The sequence below is a fragment of the Haliotis rubra genome, unplaced genomic scaffold (genome assembly GCF_003918875.1).
Source record: "Haliotis rubra isolate DU_JTF1 unplaced genomic scaffold, ASM391887v1 Scf318, whole genome shotgun sequence".
NCBI classification, from domain to species: domain Eukaryota; kingdom Metazoa; phylum Mollusca; class Gastropoda; order Lepetellida; family Haliotidae; genus Haliotis; species Haliotis rubra.
The window spans coordinates 59,295-84,746 of record NW_025766989.1 but is presented as its reverse complement, the minus strand read 5'-3'; the positions used below and the strand labels follow the sequence as shown (position 1 = coordinate 84,746).

The 25,452-nt window shown below is 39.9% G+C and overlaps 1 protein-coding gene and 1 long non-coding RNA gene across 4 annotated transcripts in view; one reads left to right on the top strand and one right to left on the bottom strand.

Annotated features, from left to right (window-relative positions):
- Positions 1-19,193, bottom strand: part of LOC124283588 (collagen alpha-6(VI) chain-like) — a 47,951-nt gene extending 28,758 nt beyond the window's left edge. The window contains exon 1 of one of the 3 annotated variants that reach the window (XM_046719573.1): positions 19,046-19,193. In XM_046719573.1, the coding sequence (XP_046575529.1) occupies positions 19,046-19,145 (100 nt within the window). In that variant the 5' untranslated portion in view covers positions 19,146-19,193. The remainder of the gene's footprint in view (positions 1-19,045) is intronic. The other 2 variants (XM_046719572.1, XM_046719571.1) reach the window with 2 other exon arrangements.
- On the top strand, positions 4,448-25,297 carry LOC124283589. The gene is made up of 3 exons (XR_006900359.1): positions 4,448-4,458; positions 5,813-5,823; positions 25,131-25,297. It is a non-coding gene; the product is annotated as an uncharacterized LOC124283589 (long non-coding RNA).
- The last annotated feature ends 155 nt before the right edge of the window (positions 25,298-25,452 follow it).

The window sequence follows — 25,452 nt, the reverse complement described above, 5'->3', positions numbered from 1 at the left end:
TATTATAATTATCCTCATGCAACAAACATTGGAACTGAATCTTTTTCTGTCGCAAAATTCAGACTTGCTTTGACGTTTTATGTCTGTGTTACACCTGTATGTCTTCCTTGTATATGATATGCATGTTGTGCAAGTTTAAGTTAATGAATGCCGCAAAGAGAGTTCGGGTGATCTTGCACAGGTAGGCTGATTAAGCTCATTGTCATCCCAGGACCCTTTCCCATTTTACGCTCAGCAAGGACACCGAATGGGACGTCTAACCGCCTAGTCAAAGCCACTAAGAACTTCAGTGGAGACTCCCCAACACTGCAGCATCCTGAGTGTCAGAAGGGTTTCAGGCACCAAATCCGGGAATCTCGCAATGTCAGCCAATAGCCTGGGAGGGACTTCTCCCTGCGTTGTCAGACCCACCAAGAACTTTAGTGGAGACTCCCCAACACTGCAGCATTCTGAGTGTCAGAGGGGTTTCAGGTACTAAATCCGGGAATCTCGCAATGTCATAATTTCATTCGTGTTATCAAACGGACAAGGTCAGGTTTGTTGTGCCGGAGACGTCTGAGGCTCTATACGGGCCTATTACATATGACGCCCTCTACATCAGGACCTCTGAATCAGATCCACAAGCATGACAATGCCATCATGTCACTTAAGGCACTGTTGGGCATCCACTGACAAGGGTTTGGACCGTCTTGTTAAATTCGTTGCATAATCTACATTTCATATTTACAATTGGATGGCATTGATTGGGATGTCAGTGGTCTTCAGCAGCAAGCCTTCCACCTTTCTGACAAGAAGAGTTCTAAAAGAAGATCTCACCAGGATTTCTCAACACACTGCACATGAACTGAGTGCAGTGGTCATTTCACACAGCCTTCCCTTGAAAACGTGAGTCTGTGCTGATTTGATATGGCACTTCCCTTGGTTGACTCTTTTCTGAACCATCAATCAAACAGGAACACAGGAACTAATATTTTGTATCATTTACAAGTACACTATATAACTACAGTTGGATCCGATGATCCTGGTACAGCCAGGCAGGTTAACCTCATCATTAGCTTAGTCCCTTGCCATACTCTTTACACGCAGCCCAAACGGCAAACATGATTTCCGCCAAGTCGTGCTGCTTTGTCGAACCAAACAAGACCTTTCAGAGCGTAATGTTCAACACATAACAGTATATTAGTACATTTGTACATCTCTATCTGGGGAACATGCAACTGTCCACATCACTGTCAATCATTCATTCAAATAGTTTTCACCACTAATTTGCCCTTTACATCCACAGAAATATGTTTAAGGGAATAATTCCAAGTTGATATTCGTCCTAGTATTCACAACCGATGCAAATTGCTATGTCCATGTACATGTGTCATATCAAATGCAACTGGTATTTTGGCAGAATTCAGCGATCGTCGCTACGCCGGTTACTTTACGGATGATGATCTGTATGACATATCTGGCATAGGCGTGAGTTTATCCCACAAAGATCTCATATACGCGGCTAACGACAAGTCCTCTTCCTCCAACCTCAACGACTTTTATGTGGTCAATGCCACCACCGGTGAAGTCCTTAACACGATAGAAGTAAAAGGTGCCAAAAACCATGACTGGGAGGACATGGCCGTAGCTCCCTGCGATGCAGGGTCCAAGTCAAACTGCATCTACATTGGTGACATTGGTAAAGGCAGTAACGGATATCCTGCTAACAACATCTACAAGATTGTTGAGCCAGACGACCCATTGAATGTCAAGACCGTAGATCCCGACGAAACCATTTCCTTCACGTAAGTAAACTTTCATAATTTGTCAGGATGATATGTTTGACCAGTGTATTACTATCCCAGAGCGCTGGTGAAGTCAGGTGGTTTGAACCTGTCCAGTCCTGAGTTCGGTTCCAAACATGGTTAAAATAGACGAAACAAATTTATGGCGTCATACACAGTGATACTGCTGGAATATTGCAAAAGGTTGCTTAAAACTACGCTCGCTCTTGATACACTCATTATGACATTGAAACAAGGACTAAAGTACTGTCGGAAATAGAAAAAACTTGTTTTTTTTCGCTTTGATATCTACAATTTATGTAGTTGATACGTGTATGTGTGAAATATCTGTTAAACTAAGTTCGGCTTAACTACAGTCTCAGTGGTAGGGAGATAGGAAACGTAGAAAAAGGACTTTACTGAGGAGAGATTAGTGCAGAAATTAGAAATGAGTCCAAAGCGACTTATTTGGAACATACCATGGCTTTATGTAAATTGGTGTGTGATGATATTATATTACAAAGGACATTTTTTAAATTTCCATTTTGAAATTAAACTTAGCTTCATTATAAACGATATCTGACGTAAAAAATAATAACTTCAATACTGAAGCTATGAAGGATGTAGCTTCCATCGAGTCTTACTATCCCTATAAAAAGAAACAGGTAGGATGGGGTCGTCTCAAGAGCAAATCCAGGACGGGTGTCGTAGACGGTGGTTGGGGTCGGGCTGGGGGATAGAGATATAAGCTGAGATAAGATAATCCTGTAGGGGAATTAAACTGGGAAGCAAACGGCATGTCATAACAATATACAAATATTATCCAGTCCTGTCGATCTTCGGGCGGTCATGCCACCTATATATTTTGAGACATTTAATACGATGGCTAATTTAAGCTTTTCCATGGGTATCATACCCTTTTACGCATCTAAACATTAACTTTATGATCAATAGATGAGACATATTCAACACACATGAAAAAGCATAAAAATATCTTTGAGATGACCCCTTGGCTTGTAGGCAGGACGTGCATTTCATGCCAGGTAAGTCGACGGTCCGTCGTCATACCTGGCTGAGCGACCTAATTGCCATCTATAGTCCGATCTATTGTTTTAAGCAGCTATCCGTACTTTTCCTAAGTTTTGCCCGATTTTACGAGTAAACATGCTTTTCTGGATATACCATTACGCATCCCACTGAATGCCCAGTTAGGCCGATTTGGGTTATTTTGATATATGCTATTTGGAAATTTGTCAATTTTAGGGATAGAGAGTAACAGCCTAAAAACAGTTTGTTTTTTTCTATTTCCGACAGTAGTTTAGTTATCATACTGCTTCAGGGTATGAGATATACAACATTCCTTGGAACTATTATACCAAAATGAAAGTGAATGGGTAGAAACTGGGGGCAGTGTCCTTGAGGTCGTTCTAGTTCGAGTGAGTGAGTGAGTCAAAAAATTAAGTCCCATCGGTATTTCAGCCATATCGTGACTAGTCCTCCTGAGAGGGTACATAAGTCCCAAAACATTCAAAGTAAAATTAAACTCTCCACTTTTTATCGTAGAACATGTGTATTTTTAATGTATAGCTAGATTTTTCTACTTTGCTAACAGCTGAAGGGATGATGTAAATAGATCTAGAGCCCATGCAGGAAGCAAATTACTGTAGGTCCCCTGACTGTCCCCATTGTCCCTAGTATGGTGATCTACCTTCAGTTGTTGGTAATCTATAGCCTGTTTTTATATTGTATTGTCATTTATAGTTAAGATATTTATATTTAATTACTGGTCTTAAATTTATTCCTGTGATAATCTCGTTGTTTTACTGTCCTTAGCAGACGGGTAAGTATATTATATAAGTTTCATGTATAGATTTACAACTTTCTTAGTCACGATATGGCTGAAATACTGCCGATCTGACTTTAAATTTCAACTCACTCACTCACTCATTCATATCGTGACTAAATAATGGTAGAGATTTATAATAAATAGAGTTAAATTGTAAAACCCTGTCAACGAAGGACAGTAAAACAACTACAGGATCACAGATATAAATAAGAAAAAATTGTGTCCAGGGACACGGATGCCCCCGCTGACATTCATAAGACATATAAAGATCAATAATTGAACAAAATTCACGAACAAGTTCAATAAACATCTATGCAACTATGAGATGCACACCTTTCGAGTCCCAATGAAACACATGTATAAGCTATATATTTATCTAAGTTCTAATGACTCTAAACATACACAAAACTATAAAATACAAAAACAAAATATGAGATGCACACCTTTAGAGTTTCTATAAAAGACTTATGTAAGCTAAATGAGTTTTGTGTAGTGGTTTTTGAGGAGAAGTGGATAAAGTACACCCCTGTTGTATGGGACGAACAGGATGAATAGAACCAAATTCAACTAAGTTCAAACATCTGTAGAAGTGACAAAATTAAGAAATTGGATGAACAAAGTATGAGATGCACACCTTTAGAGTCCCAAATGAAACACGTAGAAGCTCAATCAATTCTGTTGAGCAGCTTTTGTGGAGAGGTGGATAGAATTTATCCCCTTTAACACTATATTCAGAGAGAAATTCAACAAAATTATCTAAGTTCAAACGGCATTAACATTGGAAAAATAAATAAAATACAAAATCAAAATATGAGATGCACACCTTTAGAGTCACTATAAAACACATGTGTAATCTAAATGAATTCCATAAAGTAGTTTTTCAGAAGTGGATAACGTACACCCCCTGTTGGATGGAACGAACAGACTGAATAGAACAAAATTCAACTAAGTTCAAACATCTGTAAAAAAGGCAAAATTAAGAAATTGGATGAACAAGGTATGACATGCACACCTTTAGAGTTCCAATGAAACACACGTAGAAGCTCAATCAATTCTGTTGAGCAGTTTTTGTGGAGAAGTGGATAGACTTAATCCCCTATTCACTATCATCAAAGAGAAATTCAACAAACTGTATCTAAGTTCAAATGACTCTAAACATACCAAACAAATATAAAATACAAAAACAAAATATGAGATGCACACCTTTAGAGTTCCAACGAAACACATGTAGAAGCTTAATCAATTCTGTTGAGCAGCTTTTGTGGAGAAGTGGATAGACTTCACCCCCTACAACACTATATTCAGAGAGAAATTCAACAAAATTTATCTAAGTTCAAACGGCATTAAAATTGGAAAAATAAATAAAATACAAAATCAAAATATGAGATGAACACCTTTAGAGTCCCTATAAAGCACATGTGTAATCTAAATGAATTCCATAAAGTAGTTTTTGAGGAGAAGTGGATAACGTACACCCCCTGTTGGATGGAACGAACACTGGCTGAATAGAACAAAATTCAACTGAGTTCAAACATCTGTAAAAGTGACAAAATTAAGAAATTGCATAAAAAATTATGAAATGCACACCTTTAGAGTCCCTACAAAAGACATGTAGAATTTCATTCAATTCTGTTGAGCAGTTTTTGTGGAGAAGTGGATAGACTTCATCCCCTATTACACTATCATCATAGAGAAATTCAGCAAAATGTACCTAAGTTCAAATGTCTCTAAACTTACAAAAAAAACAATAAAATAAAAAACAAAATATGAGATGCACACCATTAGAGTCCCAAGAAAGCCCATGTATAAGTTCATTGAATTCCACAGAGCGGTTATGGTGGAGAAGTGGATAGAATACATTCCCTGTTTCGTACGGACGGACGGACGGACACCGAGGGTAACCCTATATGCCCCCAGCCATATATGGCGGGGGCATAAAAACTAGCACGAAAACCTAAAACCTTCTAACGATAGAAGGCAGCACAATATAAAACCGGGCTATAGTTCATCAACAACTGAAGGTAGATCACTACACTAGGGACCATGGGAACATACAGTACATTTGCTCCCTGCATGGACCCAAGCTGGAATCGTTCTAGGAAAATGACCGATAACGCGTGTTATTGTTGTTGCAGTGGCGTCGCTAAGGATATGGAAACGTTGATGGTGAGTCCCGAAAACGACATATACGTTATACCTGAAGGTGATGATGAAGTGGACCTCTTCAAGATTGAAAACGGTGAAGCCAAGTACGTATGTGAGGTTACTGTCGAATCAAGGTACAGTGGTCCAACAAGTGGCGATATTTCATCTTGCGGAACGATGATACTTCTAAAAGCTAATGAATACGTCTACTTGTTCTCCGTGTCCAACAGAGATTATGAAGCTGCATTATGTAACCCGACCCCTACGGTCCATCGCCTTCAGTACACCCAAGAGAGGGAAAACCAGGCCATCGCGTTCAAACCAGGGGGACTGTCGTATTACACATGTCAAGAAGAAGAATATTCTCCTCTGTGGAGATATGACAGGCTGAGAGTGGACGAGGTCTGATATCTTCAACGATGGCAGGAAAATGTAATGAGACCAATTAATTGTAACTTAAGTGCGACCAATAAATTGTAACTTCAGTGCGATTGTAGTCGATTCTTTACCATGAAACATATCAAGGTCAAAGATGTTTTGTCTCAATGCTGGGAATGTTGTGCTGACAATCATCTTCCACCTCTATTTCTTCGTCGTCCCCCACTCCTTTCTATATTTACGTCTACTTTTACTTCTACGTCAACCTATACTAACAGAGCGGTCGAGTGAGTTAAAGTTCTTGTGGCCATGCAGGTCAGGCTCATTTCTCCACATGGGCACGCCCGCCTCCGTGGTGTAGTGGTTAGAGCGTCCGCCCGGAGAGCGGAAGGTCGCGGGTTCGATCCCCGACCGCGTCATATCAAAAGACGTTAAAATATGGTACTTGTTGGTCCCTGCCTGGCGCTCGGCATTACTGGGTACAACAAGGACTGGTCGGCTCGGAGTCAGTATAATGTGTCTTAGTGGGGTATTCATGTTTCACTGCGGCATGGTATCTCAGTGGGCTAGCACTATAGAACCAGCTTAAGTCTGGGCTAGTACAAGCAGCCGCACATAAACATACACACGCATGCACGTCGTCATATGAGCGAAATATTCTCAAGCACGACGTAAAACCCACTTTCACCTCACCTCACCTCCACATGGGCACAATATGTGAAGCTTCTTTTTTGGTCTCTCCGCTCTGATATTGCTTAAAGCCAATATCTCTCCTACCATTGCATACACTTCTGTCTCTAATCATTCCTCATTTTCTATTTCTGACTTTACTATTTAGAACAAGTATATATGGATGACAACTTCCTTTATTCTAGAGTGCTCTAGAAATTGTCATCCATATATACTTGTTTTATCTGACTTCCAACTTCTAAAATGCCACTCAAAGAAGTGATTTTACCATTACCCATTGTTCTAACTCTATGTATACTTTTACCAATCTTTACATCTATCTATGTTTCAGTTGATTGTCCTGCTTATATCCCTCCATTTCCTTGACGTCTATCGACCTATCCCGTCACTTCTGTCTACACTTCCACCTCTGACGCTCATGGTGTCAATCACTAGATTGTCTGGGCCAGACTCAATTATTTACAGACCGTGGTCATATAGCTAAAATATTGTTGAGTACGGCCTTAAATAACAAATAAACCAACACATTCGATAAATTAAGGCACTAATCAAAACACTAAAGAGAAATAACACATAAACCAACACATTCGATAAATAAAGGCACTAATGAAAACACTTTAGAGAAATAAAGGCAATACAAAACACTGAAAATAACAAAACCAACACATTCGATAAATAAAGGCACTAATCAAAACACTTTAGAGAAATAACAAATGAACAAACACTTTCGATAAATAAAGGCACTAATCAAAACACTTTAGAGAAATAACAAATGAACAAACACTTTCGATAAATAAAGGCACTAATGAAAACACTTTAGAGAAATAACAAATGAACAAACACATTCGATAAATAAAGGCACTAATCAAAACACTTTGGAAAAATAACAAATGAACCAAACACATTCGATAAATAAAGGCACTAATGAAAACACTTTAGAGAAATAACAAATGAACAAACACATTCGATAAATAAAGGCACTAATCAAAACACTTTAGAGAAATAACAAATGAACAAACACATTCGATAAATAAGGGCACTAATCAAAACACTTTAGAGAAATAACAAATGAACAAACACATTCGATAAATAAAGGCACTAATCAAAACACTTTAGAGAAACAATCATCATATTGATGAACGTGTTATCCACAAAACTGGAACGAGACTTAAGTATGGAGTTGCGAGATATCATGGATGGTTGTTACTACCGTTATGGCGTCAACATGACTTCCTGTGACGATAATGTCAATAAGGTGAAAACCCACCACCAGGCTTGATGACCTATTAAAACCTCCTCACGCCTTTGTCCAGATTATATGTTCAGGTTTGCCACCGCCCTACCCGTACTCTTGGTTTCACTAATTCGGTCCGAGTGGCAAACTCACTCACACAAGAGGCAGAGATGCCAACCCTATTTTGGGCCTAAGTGTAATACTTGAGATCAAAAAGTGTAATTTGGACCTAAAAAGTGTAGTCCTTGTCTGCCGATCGCTTCAAAATGGAAAACGTTTTCACGAAAGGAAGATTCCAGACAGAAACACATGTGACGAATCATTATGAAGCTCCATAAATCGAAAATTGTTGGTAATGTTACTCAAAATACTTTAATTCCTTGCGAGTTAATTGGAATGAGTGCGATGCTAAGAGTAAGCGATTCCTATCGGTGCAAGACCATTTTGCACCCCTGCACCTGTGCGTTATAAAACACTTCCCTGTTAAATTTTATCCACTTTATTGATTTTTCGTAAAACAAGTTGAAAAGCGTAATTTTCGCAGATTAAGTGTAATGGCGTAATATTTAATGGTCAAAATCGTAATAATTACGCCAAAAGCGTAATGATTGGCATCTCTGCAAGAGGCTGAGACTTGCGCTTCACACAATTCACATGTTGTCAAATGAATCCTCTGTTTCAACCAGCGGACGTAGACAATATTCTATGTGAAGACTAAACTCACTCACACAAGAGATAAAGACTTAACAATGCGCAGGCAATACGAGTCATTTTAACAAGATGTTCTAAGCAGAAATGCATAAGAAACATATTTAGCTGAATTATATCATCATTGTTAGTGGTCAGAATGAAATTATGAAACAATGTTTTGGGTGATATAAATTTGTTTCAAATGTATAAATGCTTTACACAAGAACATGAAATGAAATTTATGCTCAACACTTCCATTTTTACAAAGCTTACAATTTTCTTCTTCGCTACAGATACCTAATGCCCTCCCCTTTTCAATTATATTTCAATTATTTTCAATTATAATCGCCAGTATACGCCTGAATTTTGGAATAGTCACAGCTTTCAAACATCTCTCTGGTTCAAAATTTGTTTAAAAATAAGAAAAGGAGATAGTTTTGATGACGATTTTAGTCCTGCAATCCATTCAGAGATAAATGACCGCCTCCGTGGTGTAGTGGTTAGAGCGTCCGCCCGTAGGGCTGAAGGTCGCGGGTTCGATCCCCGACCGCGTCATATCAAAAGACGTTAAAATATGGTACTTGTTGGTCCCTGCCTGGCGCTCGGCATTACTGGGTACAACAAGGACTGGTCGGCTCGGAGTCAGTATACTGTGTCTGAGTGGGGTATTCATGCTTCACTGCGGCATGGTATCTCAGTGGACTAGCACTATAAAACCAGCTTCAGTCTGGGCTAGTACAAGCAGCCGCACATACACATACACACGCACGCACGTCGTCATATGAGTGAAATATTCTCAAGTACGACGTAAAATCCAATTTCACCTCACCTCACCTCAGAGATAAATACGTCTCGCGTATCCCTTGTGAAAATTATACCATTCCCAGTATATGGTTCTGGTGACACGGGTCAGTCCAGGTTCTGTACTTTGGGCGACCAACTTATGGTCTTCATGTCGTTCTGTTAGAAATCTATCAAATGGTGTACTGTCGCGTTGTCGTCCATGTGGCCGGGTCGGGGCAGTAAAGCGTGGTTATCGAAATCTCGAACAATGATCGGATCCAGCTATTGACGTCTTCAGCTGTCACTCATGATATGCCCTGCACAGTCGTGGAAACTTAACCCCACATCATGACATTGACAACCTGAGAAAAACACCTGCGCGTTGTAATTATGCCCCACGTTGCCGATTGAAGATCCAGATAAGATTTGGTCTTCTGCAGGCAATCGGGGCTGAGAGGTAGCCTAGTGATTAAAGCGTTCGCTCATCGCGCCGAAGACCCGGGTTCGATTCCCCACATGCGTACAATGTGTGAAGCCCATTTCTGGTGTCCCCTGCCTTGATATTGCTGGAATGTTGCTAAAAGCAGCGTAAAAATAAACCCACTCACTCACTCAGCAAGCAATGTTTATGGGAAGTGGCGACTAGGAGTCTGTGGTCAGGCTCCCTGCCATCGTACCCCAATTTTGCAGATCGATGCTCATGATGTCAATCACTAGATTATTTATCACTGCGCCCTAAACGACAACCAACAAGCCACACAATGTTCAATGACGGGATGCCATGGGAATAGGTTTGATTTGTTAAGCATGGGGAAACCATACTACTCAATACCATCACCAAAAACTCGCCAGTCCCGAGTTCTGTAAGGCAGGCGTGGTACGTATGTTCATTTCGTTGTTAGTTTCGTTATATCAGGGGTAAATAACATACATTGTACTCGGTACCTTACACGTTCAGATCGTAGCGAGTGCGTTAGTGAATTTAGTTTTACCCCGCACTCAACTATATTGCACCTATATGGCGGCGATAAGTAAATAATAGAGTCTGGACCAGTCAATCCAGTGATCAACAACATGATCATCGGATTACGCAATTGGGATACGGTGACATGTGTCAACCAAGTTAGTGAGTCTGACCTCTCGATCCCACATGGGTACAATGTGTGAAGCCCATTTCTGTGTCCCCCTCAGTGATATTGCTGGAATATTACTAAAAGCGGCGTAAAACCATACTCACTCTGACCTTACATCAGCAAAGTGTAGCCAATCACGGAAGCCCTGGATTCGAACTCACACAAATGTATGATACCAGTTACCTCACTTGGGTTTCCCACCCAAAGGTGTGTTAAAAACAATATTAGCTTCCAGAAGTCTTCCATTTTCCTGTACACTGGTCTTTTAAGCCGTTAAGGCTGAAGTTTATGCATAATCTTCACCCAACCCATTCGTTGATAGAGGTGAGGTGAAATTGGGTTTAACGTCGTGCTTGAGAATATTTCGCTCATATGACGACGTGCATGCGTGTGTATGTGTGGCTGCGTGTACTAGCCCAGACTTAAGCTGGTTTTATAGTGCTGGCCCACTGAGATACCATGCCGCAGTGAAGCATGAATACCCCACTCAGACACATTATACTGACTCTGAGCCGACCAGTCCTTGTTGTACCCATTAATGCCGAGCGCCAGGCAGAGACCAACCAGTACCATATTTTAACGTCTTTTGGTATGACGCGGTCGGGGATCGAACCCGCGACCTTCCGCTCTCCGGGCGGACGCTCTAACCACTACACCACGGAGGCGGTTTTGTCGTAAGAGGCGACTAACGGGATCGGGTGATTAGGGTAGCTGACTTGGTTTACATATGTCATCGTATCCCACTTGAGTAGATCGATGCTCATGATGTTGATCACTGGATTGTCTGATCCAGACTCGATTATTTACAGACAGCACGCCATATAGCTGGAATATTGCTGAGTACGGCGTTTAACAACAAACCAACCAATAATGACCTAATTAATTATTCTAAACATTACACAGTTTGTTGTGTTGAAATCACAATTCCAGTGCCAGAGCGGCCGTCTTCGGGTTTTGGAGTCAAGCCAAATTTTGATAGGGCCCGGCTAGCTTTCGATTCGTGGTGTATTTGCCACTCAAAATCTTTTCTCGAACACAGGAGTTTCGGGATTTACAAAATACATGAAGTATATTGTTTAATATGGGGATTACATTCAATGAAAACATTTCTGACCTCAACGTTGAATATAACTTACAAGTTTAAAAAACAACAATGAAAATATCTTTTCTTACAATAACTCTTGTGGGTATGGACAATCCGATATATTTTCATTTTATAAACTGAAAATGATTCAAGCACACAGATTGTACGTGTTGTAATGAGAATATTGGTTAAGTTAAAAAATAATCACATTTCTAAATATTTCTGAAATGATGAATAACAATTACAGTTATATCTACTTAAAGTCAACGTAATCCTTCAAGGTACACATGTATGGATTTCACAACGACCCAACTACACTGTTGGAGATGTTTGGTAATATTACAACAGAACGATTGGTTTGGGAATTTCACAGCATCTTTACTTCATCTGGAATAGTTCTCTATCCAATCGTTGCAGCTTTCCAATATTCACATAAAAAAATATATACACGTTTTCCGTCTTTGAAGTCAATGAAAAGAATGATGTGTTTTGTGCAGACACTTGAATTAATGTGTATGAAATGTTCATCTGATCAGTGTGTGTCTAACAAATATTGTCCATCTAAAACTTAGACGTCGTTTCGTGTTTCCGAAGAGCCTCAACAGACTTCTTTTCCTGAAAATACTCATGTGAAGGCGCTTGGATAATGCTGATATTGCAATGTATTATATATGAATGATTCCTATCAACAGTGTGGTTTAAGTTTCCGTTGACAACTTGACAGATAGAGTTTATTCAGTAGTGTTGCCCCTGGAGCGAACACAGTTGTATCCAGTTGCGCGTGGCGCTAGTAACACAGTACGCTTCTGTTTGTTTTAGGATATTCAATAAATTTTTGAGAGAAAAAGCTGCTGATTTTACATTCAGAAGATTTGACACTGTGTGTTCATTTATTACAGTTTTTGACAGACGTGGCAGATCGTACGTAACGGTTCCATGATATTAATCTCATATTCACGACATGACAATACATTCAAGAGCGATACTTCTCTTGGGGACACAAAGATGCATGGAGACTGTAAGCGTAACTCCAGTGTGTAATATTTGTTTTCCTCTCCCCACGGACAACATGCATGCACATGTATCTTATCAAATCACCTTTAGTTCTGCCTCCTCGTATGCATGTATAGCCCGAAGTGCTATCTTGTTCGTAGTGTTTCTGCTTACTATTACAATATCCCAGTTGTATGGATCGATGCTGATGCTGTTGATTACTGGATTGTCTGGTGGAGATTATTTACAGACCGCCGCCATATAGCTGGAGTGCGGTGTGAAGCAACAAACAAACTATTACTATTACTTAAAATCTGATCTTCGCGGATAAAGCACCTGTGAGGATCTAGGTCGATCTACACAAATAACCTCCCAATATTTGTCAAATATGACGGGAACTTTAAGTTCGAAACTGAGAATATTTATTAAATATTGGTGAATTATCTCTGAAGAAATCGAAAGAAACATGGATAGTTTATTCATTTTCTCGATGTAGAAATCAGGACATGCATAGTTGTGTACTTCGATCTTTACAATGGAATAAAGCCAGGGTATATTTGACGTCGTGACTTTTAGGAATTCCACACATCAAATACCACTGACACAATTTTCTATCGCTGTGAAAATAATGAGGAAGTGAGTGAGTTATAATTTAGTGTCACGTCGGCAGTATTCATTAAACATAAACTAAGACAATATACATACGAAGGACAATAGAATAACTACACTATCACAGATAGACACTTAAACTAAGTGAGGTGAAGTGTACTTAAAAATATTTCGCGCATATGACGACGTGCATGCGTGTGTATGCGTGGCTGCTTGTACTAGCCCAGACTTAAGCTGGTTTTATAGTGCTATCCCACTGGGTTACCATGCAGCAGTTAAGCATGAATAGCCCACTAAGACACATCATACTGAGTCCGATTCGTCCAGTCCTTGTTTTACCCATTAATGCCGGGCGCCAAGCAGGGACCAAGAAATACCATATTTTAACGTCTTTTGGTATGACGCGGCCGGAGATCGAAACCGCGGCCTTCCGATCTCCAGGCGGATGCTCTAACTACTACACCACGGTAGCGGTCGGACTCTTAAACTAGCATGTAATCATTAAACAATATTTCTGCAGAACAACACAATATTCTAAATGGACTAAAGATCGCCCAAAACAAAAGTTGCTGAAAACAATATGGAAGGTCCTAAATGCTTACAACCAAACAACAGGATGTCAACACAACGATTCGCATACAAAATACGTTTCAGACATTTCTTTTAAAAGTTTGCCTTCAGAAAGTTTGATTTGCTTATTCTCCATCATTTCAAAATATGAAGAATGATTAAGCTTTGTTTAAACAAGTCTATTCTTCATAGAAATCATTACTAAATGGTCAAGATTATCTCTCTTTAGACATTCTTTCTACTAAAAAGGGGCGGCGGGGTAGCCTAGTAGTTAAAGCGTTCGCTCGTCACGACGACGACCCGGGTTCGATTCCCGACATCGGTTCAATGTGTGAAGCCTTTTTCTTGTATCCCCCGCCATAGTATAGCTGGGATATTGCTCAAACCGACGTAAAAATAAACTCACTTACTTACTTCTACTATACAAGTCAAAACATTGATTACACAACAGTCTCGTTTCCTGTTAACTGGGTTCCGTCCTATTGCGCAACATAGTACAATAACCAGTCCAGAAGTTTCAGACCAATTCATTCAACTGGATACATAAATATTAATCAGTATAATTTGATACATCTAAGCACTTGTATATTGCAACACTACGCTCCTTCTAATCCTTACAAACACATCGTGCATTGTGCTCTGACAGACGGAAATCTGGAAATCGTGGAAATCACAAAACGAGGCTCTGCCGCTAGAAAGGTTTGGCGGTCTGGTACGGACTTGATATTATATCAATCACATTGTGCGTTACAAAACTACATTGAATAAGCAAAGAACACATAGCAGGTGTAACCAGTGAGCCAGATGAATTGTGAATCATTGTACGACCTCATCAAACAGGGGCAGTCTGTGACGTCTTAGTCATGCTGCCTACACCTCGCCATAAAATATAGAAATACGATCTTATTAAAGTTTAAAATTAAAATTAACTTGTAAATACCATTTTCTTCCGAAACAAGGAATTGGAATTCAGTGTAACCATAGTTGTTTGTGGTGTCTCTTTTCACTTTCACACGAGAAAATTCGGATCGGCTGCAAAGTAGGTCGTCTGAATAGGACTGACTGACTGAGTTTAGTTTTACGCCGCTTTTAGCAATATTACAGCAATATCACGGCGGGGGACACCAGAAATGGGCTTAACACATTGTGCCCATGTGGGGCATCGAACCCGGGCCTTCGGCGTGTCTGAATAGGATAATGAGGCTCATGTTTCGGTTTGAACACTACTTTTAAAATTTAGATCCAATAACTTTCGCCTAGCAATGGAGTGTAGCAGATATCCCAATTTATGAGGAGCCCATGTTAAGTCATGGATCTATGAGTCAATATAACTATTTATGATTCATTAATTCTGACTGCACGTATATATCAATCTATACAGTACAGCCAGAAATTATTGAGAATTTAAAGATTGTAATTTTTTAAATTTTTTCACTCATTACTCACGTATTAATGTGAATATTAGCAGAACATAACTCCAGATTCAAAGACAGGTGAACATTTAGTGTTTTGTCAAGTCACCATGGGCAGCAATGCAGGCTTCAATGCGGCGGGTGCATACTACTGATCAAAGAAGTTAGAAACTCGTGGTCCATGCTGTCCCAATATCGGACCACCTCTTCTTTCATTTCAGCAACATTTGTAAGATTTTTCTTATTGACACTTTCCTTCAAAAGTCCCCAAACATTTTCTATTGAATTTAGGTCTGGTCTATAGCTTGGCCAATCTAATAATGTCATGTTTTGGGTCTGAAACCAGGCCTGTAAATGCTTTGAACGATGTTTTGGGTCGTTGTCCTGCTGGAAAATCCACAAATTTCAATAGAACACGTGAGCAGATGGAAGTAAATGTCCCTCGAGAATATCTGTGTACCGCTCAATGTTCATATTCCCTTCAAATACACAGAGGGGCGCTGCCCCTAACCCAGATATGCCACCCCACACGTTAAATTTCGGACTGTACTTTGGGCGCTGATACAAAGGTTTTTCAGTTTGTTTGGTCTAAAATTTCAGTGTATTAGGAAAGAGCCACACAGAACTTTCATCTGAGAAAATCACATTGTCCCAGTTAAAATATCTATGCTGTAAGCAACAGTTCAACCTTCGCTCCTTTTGTTCACGTTTCATGATCGGTGATGGAATTCCTCGACATTTCTGCCAACCCATTGCATGCAGCTCAGTTCTAATTGTCTCCTTATAGACAGCCACAGTTCCTCTATCAATCATATCCAGCCTTAAGTTTTCTAAACTCCTTCGTTTGTTTTTAGAAACAAGAATACCAAGCCACCTTCTGTCACCGACAGTCAATTTTCTGGGCCTACCTGCGTCTCCCTGGTGCTCAATGCCATATCCATTTGCAATAGTTTTCAAAACACGATGAACAGTGGACAAAGGGATGCCTGTTCGACTTGAAATCACTTTAGCTGATCTGATGTCCTTGTTATAATACTCTAAAATCAACTTCCTCTTCTCTAAATCATCCATACTGAGGATCACTGAAAATGTCGTCTGCTAGCAAGTTAACAAAGGGGTAACTCTTCACAAACTAATGAAAAAGGATTAACGGAGTTGTCTCTCTTGAATGAAACCAAGCACTTGATAGCTGGTCAAGGTTGTTTATACTAGAAATCCAATTAAACATATTCCTAAAATTCTCAATAATTTCTGCTCATACTATAACTGGATACGCTATAGGCTCGGGTGGTGGGGAAGTCCAGTAGTTAAAACGTTCGTTCATCACGCTGAAGACCCAGGTTCGATTCCCCACATGTGTACAATGTGTGAAGCTATTTTCTGGTGTCCCCGTTGTGGGAATATTGCTAATATGCGGCGACCATATTCTCTCACTCAGCTGGAGACTGAATTACACGAATGAAATCTGTCTGTCTCTCAAACTAGTGACTTGCAAACCTTTATGAACTTAAGAGAGCAAAAGTATCACCCCTCTCCCTATACCCCCCCCCCCCAAAAGTTTGAATAGCTTCGCTCCTTTAAATGAACAAGTGAGCTTTGTTCAATAATATGTTGTATAGATCTTTAAGACAATTGAAAGTTAGTTATAGGGTGGAAAGTGACTAAATCGTTCCCAAAGACAAGTACGGGGTTCCCCAGTATTACACTGTCTTAACCGTCCTCCCCATGTCTGACAAGTGAGTGAATTAAAGTTTATACTCACATCGGCAACATTACAGCCATTTCGTTATTAAACTAGTTATAAATTCATGAAAATCATACTTAAACCTGTTGACGAATGACAGTAAAACCAACTAGAATATCACAGAAACAAGCATCAAAACTAGCACCTAGCTCTAAATCTGGATTTCAATCAGAATAATACAATATAAAAACGGGCTGAGTATCGCCAGCAACTGAAGGTTGATCACCATACTGGGGACCATGGGAGACAATACTTTTGCTACCTGCATGTACCCTAGCTGCACCATGTCCGACAAAACGCATCGAAAGGTTTACTAAGGCCTTGAATTCTGTGCCCCGATTTAACAACTGGGGCTGGGCCCCCTGGAATATTGCAAGACAATGAGGGAGAGTCGACTAGTTTAAAATCCCTTTTGTTGAATTCGCTGTCTCCGCCACTCTTGTCCACAGAATAGGGCCTGTATTCGCTACTTCCGGTATTAAGCTGGTTCCCTGCTCCCTTCGCGCGGGTAAACTTGCGATATGCAAGACGGGGCCCAGCTTAGTTCCGGTACCAGATTTCTGATGACAAGCGTATATTCGAGAACCAGTTCTGGTTCCAAATTGCGCAACCGCCAAATATGACTTTACTTGACCGAACCAAGTGTACAACCATGCTTGGCTGTCATAGCTGTTGACAGCGGTAATAGGTGGTTAATTTGGGGATGGTTAGATCGGAAATTTGTTATTCCTGCAAGGACTATGGGTTCCCTAATGTCATCTGACAACCGTGGGACCATTCGAAAAGGTATGAAACGTTGTTTGTCACCGGAATCGCTAAGGTCTCTTGAAGTGCCGTGACCTACTTACGGGCCTTAAAAAGTATGAAACATATTAGACAGTTGCACTGGTGAGGTACACATCAGACACACCAATAGAACAGCTCGCCAGTTAGCCCTGTGCGAGGGTTCTTAATTTAGGTCACCGACACCGTCGTTTGCTTTCTGCCTTAAATTAATCGTAATTATCCTTAGCAAGTATTAAATTTGGCATCTTAGAAAAGAAATACAGTTCGCTCTACCACCATGTATAGTGTAATAAAGCACACTTTTGCCCTGAACTATTATAGTTAAAGTACGAGTGCGGACTGCATTTCTTAAATAATGGTCAGGAGGATATACAACGCAAATTGAATAAATATATTGATATGTTTTTCACAATATATATATATTGATCTGAAAATCACAAACTTTGTTAGGCACTCATCCATATGTATATATAGATGACTTTAGAAAGGGTTTGTTAATAAACAAAAATACAAATACATACATACTGCAATAGGTATGAGGATTGAGTGAGTTTAGTCTTACGCCGCACTCAGCAATATTCCAGCTTAATGGAGGCGATCTGTAAATAATCGAGTCTGGACCAGACAATCCAGGGATCAACAGCATGAACATCGATCTACGCAATTGGGATACGATGACATGTGTCAACCCAGTCAGCGAGCCTGACCACCCGATCCCGTTAGTCGCCTCTTACGACAAGCATGGGTACTGAAGATTAATTCTAACCCGGACCTTCACGGGTCTATGAGGATTGGCATGTATCTATTATAATGAAGCTACACAAATAGCATATGTCTAAACAGACTGACTGACTGACTGACTGAGTATGGTTTTACGCCGTTTTAGCAATATTCCAGCAATATCACGGCGGGGGACACCAGAAATGGGCTTCACAAATTGTACCCATGTGGGGAATCGAACCCGGGCCTTCGGCGTGACGAGCGAACGCTTTAAACACTAGGCTACCTCACCGCCCCTAAACATACTGTATACACTAACTGAGTGTGTATGGTTTTACGCCGCTTTTAGCGATATTCCAGCAACATCATGGCAGGGGACACCAGGAGCGGGCTTCACACATCGAGAATCGAAAATTGTAACATTAATATGATACAGCTTAAAAGAAAGAGAGGATAATATCCTACCCGATGCCACGCCATAGTTGATCGAAATTATGACTAGGAAGTCGATAAGAAGCCACCAGGTGATCTTGTCCATGATGGATGTATTCGTTCGAGAGATCATTCAGCACCGCCATCTACCAACCCCTGTCATGGACGTAATGGCGTAAGAGAAATCGATGGCAATGCATTGCAACCAATAGCTTAGAATGGACGTCTATACCTTTCTTTGATGATCGATTTTTCCATGCTTGTAATATATTTGCTTATTGAAAACCTAAAATCGTCAACATGATTAAGATGGCTGATTTTCGTATACAATAGGAGGTAACATTTGTCTCCAGTTGTAGATTGGCTAAGTGCATTGTATGCATTTGATGCATCATTAACATTGGCCAGATACATTAATTTGGCAAAACGTTTCAGGAATACATATGTTTTGAGAAACACATTTTTTTAACAGTCATTATCGTTGAACGGCAACCAAGAGATAGTGTGTTTAGTCAAGTGTATCTGATATGTTCACAGAACAGTAGTATACACTTGCACGTTGACTTGGGCGTCGATTAATGAACGTCAATGACTTTCGCTTGTTGTGTTTTTATGATGCTACTTCATTATCCGGTATTCTGAGTGTTCAGCCAACAACGTCGATTGTATGTTAGGCAACTGGTGAGGAGGCGGCATCGACGAGGACGCAAATATGATTTATATCGCATGTCTGTCTGGCATGCTGTTAAGTAACGCTTCAGAGAGGTCAAAACACAACTCTCTAAAACAGACAAACGAGTGACAGTACAGTCACCAACACCGGTCACAATCAAGTCGAGTTCGCCATATCTTTGTTAGTATGTACCAAGAATAAATAGTCCAGCTGATTAACAGAAAGGTTTGAACATTTGTATTTTTGAACGCAATAGCGTCTAGAGATGCAACACCTTGGTGAATGTCTTCTTTTAAGTGGAGATATTGAATGTACAGAATGTTTCAATTGAAAACCCGTAAACAATGATGCGATCAAGATTAATTGCATGTCTTTGTGAGTGTGAGTGAGATTTAGTAATATTCCAGCAATATCACGATGGGTGACACCAGAAATGGTATTCACACATTGTGCCCATGTGAGGAATCGAACCCGGCGTGACGACCACGTATAAACCAACAGGTTACCCCACTACCCCTCGTGTCTTGTAAAGTCATGTGTTGTCAGGTAGTGTGGGAATAAATATATTCAATTTCTGTTTCAAAACTAGCGGCTTCTAGTAGCACTAAGTCATATTTATCTTCGAGTTGATACATGTGTAGATTACACTGAACATTTACAATTCGTTAATATGACTGATGATTTACGAAATTCCCAAATACCAAGAAAGTTTCTTTGTTACTTTAACAGTTATGCATCGGCACAAACTTTGTAATGTATATACTTGGAGGTATGGCTGTTTACAATCCTGAACTAGCTACCCATGAAACGTTTCCCACTATTACAGTTCCCACGAATTGTCATATGAGCAAGACAACGTGAATCAACATAGTCAGAACGCGACTTACTCAACACAACTCAGCTAAAATTCTACAACCGGTACACATCAAAACACCGATATGACATTGGCAGATGACAAACCACAACGTTCACATCAGATCACCAACATGGCATTGATTGATGTCAAAAGGTGAGGTCTGATTTCTCACAGCACGTACACATCAAATCACCAACATGGCATTGGTTGGTGTCAAAAGGGGAGGTCTGATTTCTCACAGCAGGTACACATCAAATCACCGAGATGGCATTGGCAGATGACAAACCACAATGTTCACCAACATGGCATTGGTTGATGTCAAAAGGGGAGGTCTGATTTCTCACAGCAGGTACACATCAAAACACCGAGATGGCATTGGCAGATGACAAACCACAACGTTCACATCAGATCACCAACATGGCATTGGTTGATGTCAAAAGGGGAGGTCTGATTTCTCACAGCACGTACACATCAAATCACCGAGATGGTATTGGCAGATGACAAACCACAACGTTCACATCAAATCACAGAGATGGCATTGGTTGATGTCAAAAGGGGAGGTCTGATTTCTCACAGCAGGTACACATCAAATCACCGAGATGGTATTGGCAGATGACAAACCACAACGTTCACATCAAATCACAGAGATGGCATTGGTTGATGTCAAAAGGGGAGGTCTGATTTCACACAGCAGGTACACATCAAATCACCGAGATGGCATTGGCAGATAGCATACCAGGAAAGTACATAACCTTAAGGACGTGCCCAACTCTATATCTGATGTTTTCATTTTTGTATCAAGGAGAATAAAGCTACCCTTGCAAGTGGAAAAGAAATTTTACTGCACATTTTTTTGCATCACGCGTAAAATCCGTGTAAACTTCATTTTTTACTACAGAGTCATACATGACCACCATTCACCTCATTAAGGGTTTTCCAGCTAGGGTCAATGCAGGTAGCAAAAATAATGTAAGTCCATATGGTTCCTAGTATGGTGATCTACCTTCAGTTGTTGGCGATCTACAGCCCGTGTTTTATATTGTATTGTCTTCTGTAATTAAAATCTTTTAGTTTGACAGGCTACTTTTATGTTCATATATGTGATATTCTAGTATTTTTACTGTCCATCGTCGACAAGTTTTACTCTCCAAAATGTTTCTATTTTTAATTGTATAAATTGGTTTCGTCACTATATGGCTGAGATATTGCCGATGTGACGTTAAATATTAATTCACTCACTCACTCACTCACTCATTAAGGGTTTTATATAAACGGACGACCAATGTCAAGTTTCAAACTATAATAAGACGTATGGATTTGATGATCATTTAAGTAAAAGTATGCTAGCTCCCATGTTTGTGTGGTATATAGAGAATCTCGGCCGAGTGACTTTTGATATTAAAGATATCATAACTAGTCATCAACGTGTAGTGATATATTTTATATCAAACGACACGAAGGGGAGATTCTATTTATCATCCAGTATCATACTTAATTTGTCCTTCCAAAGAAATTAGAAACTAAACGTCACCTGTGATAAGTTCATTTGAAAACTTGCGTATGAATACATCCGAGTGAACAAGAGTGAGGGAACGAGTGACACCATTACGTCATAAAAAACAAGCACTAACAAATAGTGCTAACATTTATTGTTATAAATTATGCAATGCATAAGTTTCACCATTTCTTCGTGGCATTTTCAATGAACCTTTATGTCGTTAGAACATATCATGAACAAAAATACAAATGTGGCCATCTCTGTTTACAGCTAAGAGAGATGAAAGTAGTCCGAAAATATTGATCAATCAGCATTACCTCAAAACTTACCAAAACGATATCTGCTAGGAGATATCGCTTAATCTACTACAAGCGACATCTCCTCGGGAAACCAGTATTGGATGATACATATTGATCCAGTGATCAAAACATGCGGACTTAATATTGCTGCATTTCTCTGGCACATTATTTGGTGACATATATACCGCCCGATACTATCGAACAGTGGGTCATGTTTACCTGCACAGTAACAACAAAAGCAGCGACACGATGGTGTTGTATTGCCGTCTTAGCCATTGTTGTTACCATGGCACGATCCAAAATATATAGGGGCGACAAGGAACATGACAGCTATAAAAATGCCAATGCAGGTTTTCTGACTCCCCATTGTTCTTGGTACCTCCAAATCTCTTGACTGAAAGTAGATACGTACCCGGCTTTGCTGCCAGGACTACAGCCCTGGGTAATGGAGACGGCTGCAGTGTTAGAGAGATTCACATTACAGGGAACGTTCTTGGCGGGTTCGACTAGGCAGTGCTTCCTGAGAGAAGTCCCATTCGCTGTCTGTAAAGGGTGATGATGGGCCTAACCAGCCTAGCTGTGCCAGGTTCACTCGCGCCCATTTTGCTGTGGATGTTTATATATAAATATAATATTAATAAAGAAACAAAATCCTTTCCATATTCAAAAGAAATAATAAGGAAAGTCAGTTCACCATTTCTACCATATCCTGTGTTTATCAGTATGTTGACACACTTACAACTCAACCGCTTACCACGACTTAACAACCCTAGTTATAACAAATAGGAAATATACAATGGTATCTGATTACAAATGGTGTAAAAACAATCATTGGTACAAACAACCAACAGTTTTATAATAGATCTATTTAAACTTTTGATGGAAAGATATGAATGTACGTACTGGTTCCAAGCAGGTCCGTGTTTGACTGGGTTCACAAGCCACACAACAATGTATTGACAAAAAGCATAAACAACAAGTGAAAGGTATTAATATCATACCCAAACTCATTGTTTACATTCGAACTCGGTAATACAACTGGCTGCAGTCTACCCATGGGAACTTTCCTTCCCGACCATTACAGCAACTGAGGTTGACGTGTTGGTTTACTGAGAGCATCCATTCCATGAAAATGTACAGGCTGATATTCTTTCTCTTCTTCGCCTGGCCTGTATCTTGCCAAGAGGATTACACAGCAAACGAAGATCAGCTAGCGATTCCTGAGAGTGATGACGACGACGATGGTGATATGACTTTGGTTGAATTTCCTGAGGATTTCGGGGCCCCAAACAACGAGAACCTTGAGGAACGATTGCTTAAGCTGGAAGATCTAGTGTCGAAACTGCAGAAGACGTGCTCCACTAGTTGTCATGGCATTCAAGATGAAAAACACCCCTCAGGTACGTGATACCTATCACTCATCATAGTGTGAACAATATCAACATGTCTTAAGTCTTAAAATGCAATAGGAATCATACATATATGCATTATAGAAATGTGAATTCTAAAATCTGTTAATGAAGACAAAGTTGACATTTGGATTCAATTTTTGCAATTCAACTCAACGTTTCTTATATCCTTTGAACCGATTTATGAGCTGTTTATTCCACGATCTGAACATATGTCTAAAAAAGCATGTGATGTTTTCATCTCTAACAACTGTTTTACTGTTGGTAATATGCGTGTACTGAAGGGATGAAACATACCAGTTCGGTGATACACGTTGACCAACTCACTTCTTGTGACAAACTCGCTAAAAACTTAAGAGGACATGAGTTAGATTAGAAGTGCAACATTCGAGGCTGCAGTGAAGCTTTCGAAAAACATGATAGTGGCTTTCAGTGCCCGTCCATTATTGTGATATCCAATACAATGCCATATTTCCACTTATGTCATATGTCACCTAATGTAGTCTTTACATGCCTCTGCGTGTGTTTGTGATGGATGCTACCTGTTCCCACACAGAGCTTTAGACACATTGTTGTTATGATTATTGAAATGATATTGTCGGTTATATTTATGTACCCAATACAATAAGAAAACTCAAACTAGTTTTTGCTAGCCAGTCGGGCTAGCTATGCCTGAAAGTTACTTGCCCACAAAATAAGTCACTAGAGCGAAATTTGAATGTATAAACTACGCAGAAGATAAACCAAAATAGATGAGAATAAGATATTATCAGCATGACATGGGTTTCATCATTAAGCTGCTAATAGGATGAACATCATTATCAGTGTGCGAAATAGTTTCCACATTTTGCTAGCCAGTCGGACTAGTTATGCCTGAAAGTTACTAGCCCACAAAATAAGTCACTATATAGCTATACCGAAAGATTACAAAAATAAATGAGAATAAGATAATGTCAGCACGGGTTTCATCATTGAGTCGCTAATATGATGAAATTTTTATCAAGCCATAATCTTGCATGACTTAAAAGTGTATTATAACTTAACAAGTCGGAGAGAGTGATATATTTACAATATGAGCCCATGAACATTCACTAGCAAGTCGGGCCAGTGACTGTGGAGAATTACTAGCCCGACTGGATTTTTACTAGAAACGGGCTAGCGGGCCAGTGGTTACTTCGCACACTGATAACTTTTGAGAACACTGACTGTATGTATTGTTCGCCTTTTGATTTACTACCGAGGGAAATAGTCTGAGACTAAGGTGATTTTCCTTGCTTCATCATGATTTAAAACCATACACGTCTTGATAACCGTCAATATGCGTGTGTCAAAAGCTCCGTATTTATTTATTTCAAAGATTATACTTTTACGTCCACAGTGCAGTGTGCGAAATATTTTCCACATTTTGCTAGCCAGTCGGGTTAGTTATGCCTGAAAGTCACTTGCCCACAAATAATTCACTAGATTGAGTTGCTAGTATGATGAATGATTTATCGGGCCATAATCTTGCATGACTTAAAAGTGTATTCTAACTTAACAAGTCGGAGAGAGTGGTATATTTACAATATGAGCCCATGAAAGTTCACTGTGAAGAATTGCTGGCCCAACTGGAGTTTTACTAGCCTGCGGGCCAGTGGCTATTTCGCACACTGCCACAGTGTTTGAAGCTGTGTCTGTGGTGCTGCTAAATTTGTCATAATCGCCA